Source organism: Gadus morhua, chromosome 13, assembly GCF_902167405.1.
Source record: "Gadus morhua chromosome 13, gadMor3.0, whole genome shotgun sequence".
NCBI lineage: Eukaryota > Metazoa > Chordata > Actinopteri > Gadiformes > Gadidae > Gadus > Gadus morhua.
This window is the reverse complement of record NC_044060.1, coordinates 16337272-16349750: the sequence shown is the minus strand read 5'-3', so window position 1 is coordinate 16349750 and position 12479 is coordinate 16337272. Positions and strand designations below refer to the sequence as shown.

Genomic DNA, 12479 nt, shown 5'->3' with positions numbered 1-12479 from the left:
AAGCAATAAGGTTTCTCCCTGGGAAAAACACAACGTAAACAACAATCCTCTCTGAGAGAGCCGCTTGACGGCCGACTCACAAATTGCTGTGATGGGGTGGGAATGTAGAGCGAGAAGTTTCCAATGCAGCCTTTTTAATCACTCTCCCCCTCCATCTTCTCGCACAAATCTGAAAATTGGTCTATCGAGCGGGTCTTTAATCTGTACTTCTTGTTTTAATCAGCAGAGAGAGTGAGCCTCCAGTCAATACGTGGCAGCCTCTTGCAATGCCCCTTAACACCCACGCATGTGTACACACACACAGGGCGCACACGCACACTCGCATGCACATAAAAGGGCACACACGCAAACACACTCGCGTAAACACACACACGCATGCACATACGCATGCACATGCACGCACACAGGCACACATTTCTCAGCCGCAGATCTTGTCGTTCTCCTGTAGCGACGCTGAAACCATAGAGCAAGGGCAGCTGCTGGCTGATTCTGCCGTCAGTGGTATTTGTCATTCTGGAGTGCATCTGCTCTCTCTTTTTATTCTTTCTTATTTTCTCACTCTCTGTGTTTCGCTCCTGCTCTCGCTCTCTCTCTGGCTCTTCCTCCCCTCCTCCTGCTCAGCTCTACCTATGTCACCATAGCCCTGCTCCTGTTTGGTCAGACTCTGTGGACACTGCTGCAGTGCAGGACACTCGCAGCACACCAGCCAACCAATAGGAAGCCAGACCTGTCCGCTGACATTGAATCAATCCATCTCATTATGGGGGTGCATCATTTTATTTTGTGTGGGGTAAAATTGTGCGTGCGCACATAAAAAGATGCTCGGCATTGGAAAGTCTGGGCTCCCTTTGTGTTTAGGGGAGCTGACCAGACACTATCCTGGTGCATTCAGTCCTCACTGCCAGAACTGCTGCAGTCTCACAGGTTGCAGATGTTCAGCGTTCACATTGTGTCCATCTTGTAATAGGGAAGGCATGTCAACCTGCTGTACATGCAGTTTATGTAGGGTCTTTTGAGTGGTTGAAATGGAATTGTGTTATTCTTCCTCTTTGAAATGAAAAGGGTTTAACGATACACCCTCGCGTTCAAATGTATTTTGAGGGGTCGGCTCTGAGGTTCAACCCACTGATGCTCTGACCACATAGGCTATGCGATCGCAGCGTCCCAGGTTCAAAGCCGATATCTTGACCTATACTACACGTCATACTCCCTCTCTTTCATCCCATTGACCTGTCTCTGACTACTTTCCTATCCAGAGGCAAGCTTCTCTACAACACCAGGCAACCAGTGCTGCAGTGTTGGTTATTCTGGCCGGCCTTGAGAGGGACTCGGTAAGGAAAACATTGACGTGCCAGTACCCCAGGGGGATTCTCTCCCCATCAGAACAGGCTGGTCTCATGGTGTCTGTGGGCAACCACCACATCCGTGGTTCCCTTGTGCAGCCTGGCCAGACAGCAAACTGTTCAGATAGACCGGCTCCTGTGTGCGACATACAGACAGACAGACGGGTACATGACCATTAGGGCTTATGCAATATAACATTTTAGTGATATGAGGTCAGATTTGGTCAGCTACTGATATTCTCTGAACCAAAACCATTGTATGGTGGTCCCATTGTTGTCATCACCCTAATGAAAGTTGACAATTTACGCACGCACACGAACGCACGCACCACCAAACCACAACCTTCTTCCTTCTATTAGCGAGCCATCAATCCTGACCCGGGGAGACAGCTGGGACAAGGGCCACCTTACCTCCCCGGCTGCCCTGCCTGTGGAGGAAGGAGCCATTTTTATATGTCCTGGCTGTCAACGAATAAGAATATCTCCCTGCCCTCTGGGAGCTGAGCCAGGACTCCGGAGACAGGCTATTTGACAGAAATAGATGACACTTTCTCCTTTTTTTTTCCCCCACCTTTTTTTATTTCTTTAGGGGTTAGTGGTGCAGAATACTAACGAAACATCCGTGGCGTAGTCGCTACACCAGAGGGACACGGAAAGCCTAATCTGGAACCACTGGCACAGAACGGCCCGTTTCCTCTATCACACTGACACATTTTAGAAACGCATCTTGAGAGATTTTGGGCCTACATGTTGGGCTGTAGTTCATGTTCAGTCTGAACTGAAGTCGCCCGTGCCGTCATTTTAATTGAGTGGAGTCTGGTAAACAGCTTGCCCTTCTAAGCCCTCTGTCTTGTTTGGCTTCAAGACAGACGCTGATCAGATGATTAATTCCCTTTTTAATGTCAAGCATCCCCATTTTTTTCCTCTTTTGGCTGCAACTCAAGACTCTCCCCAAAGGAAGTCATTGTATCTGTCTTTTGAAGTTCATAGCACCATCTCTTCATTCCCCAAAACAGCTTGATCCATAACGAAACAATATTTACTTAAAAATAAACAGCTGCCCCATCTTTTTCAGTGAACAACCCTAGTTGTGTTTTTTATTGTGTGATTGCTTTTTAATTTGGACCCACAGTTCAGGGAGTGGGGGGGGGGGATTGACTGCAAGCGATGGACACATCAGAGTCAGCTAAATACTGAGTTGGTTCCCTTGTTTACACAGGGCCACGCTGAAAGTGAGTCTTGCCGTATGGAATCAATATGATGCCGTGGAGCAGCATCTTTAGATGTGCATCTTAAAACCCCTCGAGTAGCCCCATTATTGTGGTGTACAGAGGTCTACCTGCAGCCTTGATTTCACGCCTCTCTCTACCCGCTCCCTCTGAATTCCCCACAAAAAGTTATTTTTGGCCTCAGCATGTTATAATTTATTTTCCACATGTGCCTCCATAGTTGCCCACTCTGCATTCTTGTACATTACATAGCGCTGCTGTCACAATGCAGATATTTCAGTAAGGCGTACAGTTTGCACAGCCCTATTGAGCACACACCCCCAAACCTTCTCTTCTCTCTCTCTCTCTCTCTCTCTCTCTCTCTCTCTCTCTCTCTCTCTCTCTCTCTCTCTCTCTCTCTCTCTCTCTCTCTCTCTCTCTCTCTCTCTCTCTCTCTCTCTCTCTCTCTCTCTCTCTCTCTCTCTCTCTTTTTCTTTTTTTCTTTTTTTTTTGCAAAAGACTCAAATGTTCGAAGTTCACCTACACTCTCCATAGCCTACCCCCTTACCGCCCCACACCCCTCTCTCGCACTAATTGTACGTTGTATGTCCTGGCACTTAATGTACGCACTTATTGTCTGTTGTACGTCCTTGCATTTAAAATGGTACTTAGCATTGTGTAGCATCTTATCCTAGCTATCATTGTTGTATACAGGCAAGGGTTTAACCTAACAATTATGAGTGCTTGGCACTTGTATGTCACTTTGGATAAAAGCCGCTGCCAAATAAATGCCCTAAATGTAAAACCTCTCCCCTCTCTTTCTCTCCTCCTCCAGTCCTCGGCCAAGAGCCTGCGTGCCACCATCGGCGAGGCCTTCGAGCGCCTCCACCGCTTCCTGCGCGAGCGGCAGAAGAGCATGCTGGAGGAGCTGGAGATGGACACGGCGCGCAAGCTGGCCGACATCGAGCACAAGATCCAGCGCTACAGCCAGCAGCTGCGCGACGTCAAGGAGGGCGTCCAGATCCTGCAGGAGCGCCTCCACGAGAGCGGGCGCCACGACTTCCTGGAAGGCGTGGCCACCACGTCTGAGAGGTGCGCCACCTCAACTCCCTCTGTCCAAACATGATCCGTGGTCCCCCATGGTCCCTTAATACCTCTGTGTAAGAGGACATCCACGTGGCTACGCAGAGACCTGTACGACTGAGAGGCCTGTAAGACTGAGAGGCCTGTACGACTGAGAGGCCTGTAAGACTGAGAGGCCTGTACGACTGAGAGGCCTGTAAGACTGAGAGGCCTGTACGACTGAGAGGCCTGTAAGACTGAGAGGCCTGTAAGACTGAGAGGCCTGTAAGACTGGGAGGCCTGTAAGACTGGGAGGCCTGTAAGACTGAGAGGCCTGTAAGACTGAGAGGCCTGTAAGACTGAGAGGCCTGTAAGACTGAGAGGCCTGTACGACTGAGAGGCCTGTAAGACTGAGAGGCCTGTAAGACTGAGAGGCCTGTAAGACTGAGAGGCCTGTAAGACTGAGAGGCCTGTAAGACTGAGAGGCCTGTAAGACTGAGAGGCCTGTAAGACTGAGAGGCCTGTAAGACTGAGAGGCCTGTAAGACTGAGAGGCCTGTAAGACTGAGAGGCCTGTAAGACTGAGAGGCCTGTAAGACTGAGAGGCCTGTAAGACTGAGAGGCCTGTAAGACTGAGAGGCCTGTAAGGCTGAGAGGCCTGTACGGCTGAGAGACCTGTACGGCTGAGAGACCTGTACGACTGAGAGACCTGTACGACTGAGAGACCTGTACGACTGAGAGACCTGTACGACTGAGAGACCTGTACGACTGAGAGACCTGTACGACTGAGAGACCTGTACGACTGAGAGACCTGTAAGACTGAGAGACCTGTTGTACTCGGAGACCTGTGCTCAGGGACCTGTGGGCTCTGTACTCTGAGACCTGTACTCCGGGACCTGTGCTCAGAGACTTGTACTCAGCCGTTAGGCTTGTTGCAGATGTGCGTGAAGATGGCAGTCCTCCCGGAGCAATATCCACCCTTAAAATAGCCTTGATGTTACTGTGGGCCTCAGGGTAATGTCTGCTATCTTAGCCTTCAAAGGATCAGCAAGGATTTGCCTGGCTCAACGTACACAAATAAATTCTACACTGATTAAAAAAACGAAAACAATCATTGGTTCAACAGGCAATCTATTCCTATTTTGACGTATATAATAAATAAAATGCAAGACGATGACAGTGGAATATTAAAATGAAACATGACCACTGAAAGCATTTATGTCTAGCAATTAGCAACCTATTAACATAGACCTGCTATGCTAATAAGCTATAGTGGACTATCGACATCTCTGCTGCAGTAGGATGTAAAAGGTTTAAGTCATTAGTGTGACACTGCAGTTGCGGTAGGAGAATCCTCCTTCCTCAAAAGAGGCCCACTGACATTTTGAAGAAGGTGCGCAGATGAGCAACAGCTTGGGCTGATCCTTGAATCGGTTGTTATCCCACCTAGACTGGGATTTTTCAGGCGGTGTTCAATTAAAATGTCTTCCTATCTTTTAGAAAGCTCTGTGGTGGATTGCGGAATAGCCATTGTTTTTCCCTTTTTAAAAGCGACTGGTGTGATGGAATTGGCAGTGGAAAAGGTGATATTATTGGTTTAAACAATGATATATTAATCCTGCCGGCACGGCACAGATTTAAGAGGTTAAGAAATATTGATTTAGATTTTAGGTATAATATCACTGAACTGTAGTTTCTGTTGAAACTGAATTATAACGATTACTCTCTACATTCAATAAAATCTCCACATTCCTGTCACAGTGGGTTTTAAATCACATTTCAGGTAGGCATTGAGGTAAAAGCCAAACAAGCACACAGGGAGCCGTGAGTAATTCTTATTCATAAAAGACTCCATTGATGTTCACCTCAAGCTCCTACCGCCGTACAAAACATCTGCACAACACTGCTTCACACAATTCTAGCTGTGCCTAGTGATCAGCTGCCTCGGCTGCCGCTGTACGTTTTTAGAAGCCCATCCTTCCGTCCTATTAGTTGCTCTGAGGACTCTAACCACCTGCCTCCCCACTATCTACGTGGGCTCCCGTGGGAGCATGTGATGGGATTCATGTCAGGGGGAGCTGATGGTGTAATCACAGTTCTCCTCCCATCCTCCCCACCCATAATAATCTCCCCTCGCTGTCAGAGGGAGGATCAGGCCAGATGCAGCGTGGCTCAGAGAGGCGGAGGGAGAGAGAGACTGAGGGAGAGGGGGACTGAGGAAGGGATTTAGCTACAGGGAAGGCTGCTGTGGTAAACAGCATCTGGAGGAGTCGGGCTGAGTTGTGTGGAGAATGACATTGAGGCGTGTTTCTTTCTGTCTTAGGATCAAGGGGAAGATCCACGAGACCAACCTGACGTACGAAGACTTCCCCACGTCCAAGTACATGGGGCCCTTGCAGTACACGATATGGAAGTCCTTGTTCCAGGACATCTCCCCAGGTATAGGATGACTGCACCCGCTGCAACACTACCGTACACGAGTCCGGCAAACGCATTAGCTGTGGAATGTGGTGTGGAAGGGCCGACAGACAAGGATGTCGCGCAAGGGGAAAAGATATGGAAGCGCACACCAGCAGAAGCCTACATTGGATTGGGATGAAGTCTTTTTGTGTGGCATGAAGTAATCCTGGCTTGTATTAAAATTTCAGAGACGCTTTTGAGCTCTCACTCACACAATTGTGATGAGAAATGGCATCGGGCCCAGCATGGCCCAATGCAGTGAAGGGAGAGATGCCTTTCTCTGTGTGGGGGAGTCTCTCTCTCTCTCTCTCCCTCTCGCCCCCCTCAATCAATTGGCCCCTGTGTAGCCCAGGGCCAGCCGGGGGTGAGACGGCCCGGCTTCAGGGCCTCCCCTGCCTGGCTGCCAAATGGAACAATTGGTTCCGATCCATCAGCCGACGCTGCCAGGGAGACGAGACAAAGGCATTCCTCCCATCATGCCTCTCCGTGATGGGTCTTGGCGGATCACTGTCAATGCTCAGGCCGCTGCCACACATGCAGCATTAACGGCAAGAAGAAACAACCACTGGCGTCGGATGCAGTGGTTGTTTTTTTGGCAAGTGTGCTCCTGCAGTGCACACTTGTGTGCGTGTGAAACAAAGAGGCACTCAGGAGAATGAAACTAATGAGTGGAACGTAAGGCACACCGGTCGTGTCATTGGCCGCGGGAGACGTTGTCCTGCTCCCTGGCTGGCGGCCAGACTACCACCCTCACCCCGCCTGCTGCCGTCGGACTCCCATTTCTGCCTGCTCATGGAGATGAAGGGGATGTGGACCTCCAGGGAAAGGCCTCTCTTGTTCCAAATCGTTCCTCAGTCCATTGTATTTCCAGGAACGTGTGTGTGTGTGTGTGAAACGGGTCTCTATTGTTTTGCATGACCTGAGGCCAAACCTCCACAGAAGTGGGGGGTGGTAGTGTAGGCTTGCTTGTCGATGGCAGGTAGACCCCCCCCAACCCCCAGCATGACATGTCTCCCCCACCCGTCTCCATCCCTGGCTCTCTGCACCGGTCGGGATACCTGGCCCAGTGCAGCAGCACCTGGCCCGGTGCAGCAGCACCGGGCCCTCGGACAGGAGGGCACTCCTGTGTTGCTGGATGTTGGGTCATGCATAATGAAGGGGTGAAAGTACATGCATGCACTGACATCCGAGAGTACGTTAAGAGCTGCTTATAGCCGTGCACACACTCACACAAAAGTGATTCTCTTGTGTCAATTTCCTGGAACAGGAGAGGCTGGTCGGCAGGGCGTGTCCCACTAATAAGCCTTCACTCATCACTCACCCAAGGCCAAGACTGGCCATGTGCTCCTCCTGCTGGCTGCTGTACACTAAACCTATTAACCCTGCTTTCCTCCCCCATCTCCCTCTCATCAGCTCCCCTGGAATAACATCTTCCTCAGTGGGAGTGCTTCACCGTTGGATATAGAGGCAGAGACAGGAAGTGTACAGATGTGAATTCAATCATGTCATTTCTGTCCCAGGACCCAAAACAAATATGCTGTTGCTCCATCTTTTTTTTTTACTGCATTTTTATTTTGTTACCACTCCGTCATATACACTTTTGACTTGCAACCTGATAACATTTTTCATGTTTTTGTTTATGAGGTGCAACGTCTTGTCAGCAGCATCTATGCTCTCTATATTATCTATATCTGCTTCATCTGTCAAGAGACGTTATCTTGCAACAGACACAGAGCATTTGCTTATCCGACACACAAGGACCGGAATCACAAGTACTAACTGCATTCTGAGGACAATATACCAGCGCTTCTCCGCTCCTACCAGCATTTCTTGCACAGTGAAAAGAAACAGACATTGGAAACATGTAAAAATAGTTTGCTAACGAGACAAGACGCATGCATGCTGCTCGCATAGCCCCTCATGAACACAAACGTACGATCACATTCAGTACATTTTCAGGCCTTACCCTTTGAACACCACTCTTTTTAACCCCAGATCCGCCCCCCCGCGGTATCCAGGCTAAATGCTCCTCTCACCCCTCCCCCGCTCAGTGCCGGCGGCGTTGACCCTGGACCCCATCACGGCCCACCAGCGGCTCATCCTGTCGGACGACTGCACCATCGTGGCCTACGGCAACCTCCACCCGCAGCCACTGCAGGACTCGCCGCGGCGCTTCGACGTGGAGGTGTCGGTGCTGGGCGCCGAGGGCTTCGCCGGCGGCGTGCACTACTGGGAGGTGATGGTGTCGGAGAAGACCCAGTGGATGATGGGCGTGTGCGGCGAGACGGTCAGCCGCAAGGGCAGCATCCAGATCCAGCCCAGCCGCGGCTTCTACTGCATCGTCATGCACGACGGCAACCAGTACAGCGCCTGCACAGAGCCCTGGACGCGGCTCAACGTCAAGGCCAAGTTGGAGAAGGTGGGCGTGTACCTGGACTGCGGCAAGGGCCTGCTGGTGTTCTACAACGCCGACGACATGTCGTGGCTGTACACGTACCGGGAGAAGTTCCCCGCCAAGGTGTTCCCCTACTTCAGCCCGGGCCAGAGCCACGCCAACGGCAAGAACGTGCAGCCGCTGCGCATCAACACTGTGCGCCTTTAAGAGCCACGCACGCACGCACGCACGCACGCACGCACGCAGACGGGCTCGCGCACACACATGCACGCACACACATCAACGCGCACATGCATACATGCGTGCGAGAGCGCCCGTGCTGAAGATCCGCTCTGCCAAAAGAGTTGGTTGTGTCGCCAATGGAATTTTCAGGAAAATTTGTTAAAAAATTAAGAAATATGTAGAGGTAAAAGAAGTGATTCAAAATAAATAGTTTAAACAGGGTGTGTAAAGAAGTGTGTTTGGTTTTGGTGTTGGTTTGTTTTTCGCGTAGTGCTGCTTTTAATGACTGTGTGCCGTCGTTGTTTCCTGGGACCTTTTGGAATTTCCCATGCCTACACTTACGGCTGGGCTGTAATTACGAAGCAGGGGGCACCACTGAAGGTGGGAGGGGGGGCTAGACCAATGAAAGGTCTGCTGTCTTTGTTCAAAGCCCAGCTTGAGCAGTCAGTCCCCTGTGTCTTGCTCCTCCAGTCTGGCTCCTGGCTGGAGAGACCCGGGCTGTCTACCTGCCACCTCCAGGCCTAAGGACTCCGGGGTCTTCTCTTCGTCTCTGTGCTGTGCAGTGGGCTTTAGCTGTGTCCGTGGAACGTGTCCAACCGGCACCTTTTTATCCTCCTCTTCCCAAGGCTTTTTTTTGTAGCCACAGTTCCAGCGAGTCAACGTACGCTTGACAAAACCTGTCGGCACTTTACTTCTGCCTGCGTATACCGTAAATTATTATGTTTTACCAAAACAACGAAAAATGATGTCACTTGTTCACGGTATCCCAAGCCTTTTGCTACGACCACCTCGATGTGCAGTAGTTGTTGTTAGTGACATGCGTGACGGTTACGGCTACAAGTGTATGTTCTTTGTGTTCACCAATGGTGATCCGTGTCAGATTTTAAGAAGAAAAGACAAGTTGAATGAACTGAACTGAAATGTCCTTAAATAGATTTCTCACTTTCTAACCTTTTCTTTCTGTTATTTTTTATTTTTGCTCCCCACGTCGTCTACTCGTGTGTGTAGTTTGTGTGAGTGTGTTTCAAGGGAGCAAAGTGGTCAAGAACTACGCTGCTATTTTGGGATGTGGAAATTAGGTGTTGCATGTCTGTCAACATAGTATTTATCCAAGATGTATGATTTTCCTTGTGAGTAACCTATTGATTAGTTATCGGTTCAGGTATGATTGGGTTCCTCATGAAGTACCCCTGTATCTCTTTGAATCGATGTAGAACTCAAGTACATTCCAGCCTGTTTAACCTGCTTCCCAATGTGGTCTATTTATGATTTGTGATGGGGCTGTTATCATTAGTAATACTGAAGCACTCAGTAGTTGGCCATCCAAAACTGCAATTGCTAACAAAAGTGAGATTGTACTCGTTATTCAAAGTTTGTGAATTGAGACCAGCAAATTCAGCCGAACCTTGTTTGTTCCATGCAGCATATGGTGGCTGGATAATTGATTAAAGCTGCATAGTCCGGCTGTTATTGGCATCTACATGACTGTGTGTTACATACAAAAAAAGTGTGACTAAATATGACATCTTTCTGAGGCTTTGTTTATATCTCACTGCTTGGCCTTCATGCCAAAAGAGATCTGTTGTTCACAAGCCTTTCAAGTGTGTGTGTGTGTGTGTGTGTGTGTGTGTGTGTGTGTGTGTGTGTGTGTGTGTGTGTGTGTGTGTGTGTGTGTGTGTGTGTGTGTGTGTGTGTGTGTGTGTGTGTGTGTGTGTTGGGTTCTGATATTTGGGGAGGATGGGTCAAACATGGCCAGGAATCGAAACTCCTACCAGCCTTGGCTGCCTGCACTTGATTTAAAAACAAGCAAGTCCCTAGTTGTCTTCCTCACATTTACCTGAACTAGCTGAAAGTATGTTGGAAAGAGAAAAGCATTCTGTTTGAGCAGGCCTGTCAACACAGATTTAGACCAGAAGAATTCCTCACCTTACCACTGCGTTTCTATGTCTGTGTTTTCTCATTGCCATGCGATGCCCTGTTTATTTGTATTTGTTGTATGCTGTGTTAATGGGACTTAATCATGATATGACTGGTCTGATGGTTTGCGTTTGTGTTCAAACATGCTGGTATAATTAATGAAACGAGATGGCAAAATAATCTCACCATAATATTTAACATAATTGGTATTAATTAGTATCAGACAGATGAGACAATCGGTAATGTATTCAAAATGTCCTTGCTTCGTTCTTCCAGCCATTTTTTTTACAATGTCCTGTGTGTTAAGATGGATCACATATATCTGTTATCATGCAAATTGAATACTAGTTATTTGCATTCATACGTGTCACATGGTATGTAGGCCATCTCTCCTGGTACTTGACCTATTAGCGGATGTTTCTGTACAATTTGCATAAAATATGAGATTAGTGTGTGAGGATGAGGTGGGGTGATGGCCGACGACGATGAAATTAAAACTATGGATGACTGCAAAGATTGTGTTTGGATGATGGTCGCAGTGCACCCATTGCCGTCAGGGGTTTGTGTGACATGTTTTAATGTTCTACAATAAATTACTGCGAAAACCAAACGTGTGTGTGTGTGTGTGAGAGAGAGACTCCTACTAAGGACGCAAGACAAATAGCTTTTTTCGTTGGGTGTTTTCTCTGAACGTGTCAATAATTTATCCATTTCCACGCCATTGGTTATCAGAATCCATTTTGTTTTACTTTCATTTTCTACTCATTTTAATCTTTCCATTAGGTGGTGGCTAGAGTGACTCGTGTTAAACCCATTAGCGCTGAGCTATAAAGAGGCTGCAAAAATCACCGTCACCAAATTCGGGAGAATGATCGATGGGTTAACTTCAGACCAATTAGACACGATCCATTTTTAATTGGGAAATGCGTCGAAGATTAAGCATGTGATCCCTGCAAAAGCTCAGGCCATACGTCCAAATCATGTGCACTACAGAAGTTGGACACTAGAGGCTTCTTGAGTAAGAACGCCTCGCCCATACCATAAGTCTCCTTTAAGTGACACACTCTGTGCTATTTAATAACAGAAACACACTTGAGTTACCGCTGGAAGCCTGAGGGCAGGCGGCCTTTGCTATGTTCGAGATGCATCGAACACCACCCTCACTCGTCGTTTTGATCCGGGTGCTTTTCTCCCTGTTTTCTCCCCGCGCTCTGCTGTAATTGACAAGCGCCGTTGCTACGGAATTCCCCCGCGCGCGCGCGCGCGCACACACACACACACACACACACACACACACACACACACACACACACACACACACACACACACACACACACACACACACACACACACACACACACACACACACACACACGGAAAGCGCCTGTGCGCACACACCCGTGTGCTTTCCTCTAAGAATGTGTCCCTCATGAGGCAGGAATGTAAGCCTTTACCAAGATGTACTAAGTTATATGTGGTTATGAATATGAAACCAATTTAGTCTATTTTTAATATTAGTATGGATGCAGTTAATGGTTTATTGTCTGTGGATTAATGGGAAGTTATGCAAATGACATGTTTGCGTCCTTTATTCAACAAAGTGTCTAAGATATGTAGGAAAAAACACCCTATTCGTGTAATTAATGTCAACTCGTTGAAATAAGTGTAAGAAGCAGGCCACTTATCCGTTATTATACACAGGGATTAATTCAGTGCAATTTGAAGGTAAATAATGGACTATGTGCCTACTTGATTCTGAAATGAAGTGTAAAATTCCTGCACCGAATACTAATATCTTGCCAAAAATAATAAAGTGCCTTCATTTAGCTTAGAATCCAGACAGACCGTTCAAAGGCATGTCACTTTATCTTTC

General features: G+C 48.2%; 1 protein-coding gene across 4 annotated transcripts in view; it reads left to right on the top strand.

The window, feature by feature from the left end:
• trim62.1 (tripartite motif containing 62, tandem duplicate 1) overlaps window positions 1–11216 on the top strand; it is a 37667-nt gene extending 26451 nt beyond the window's left edge. For all 4 annotated transcript variants that reach the window (XM_030373725.1, XM_030373727.1, XM_030373726.1 and 1 more), the window contains 3 exons: window positions 3387–3643; window positions 5936–6051; window positions 8124–11216. In XM_030373725.1, coding sequence (XP_030229585.1) covers window positions 3387–3643; window positions 5936–6051; window positions 8124–8674 — 924 coding nt within the window. In that variant the 3' untranslated portion in view covers window positions 8675–11216. The remainder of the gene's footprint in view (window positions 1–3386; window positions 3644–5935; window positions 6052–8123) is intronic.
• Window positions 11217–12479: the final 1263 nt, after the last annotated feature.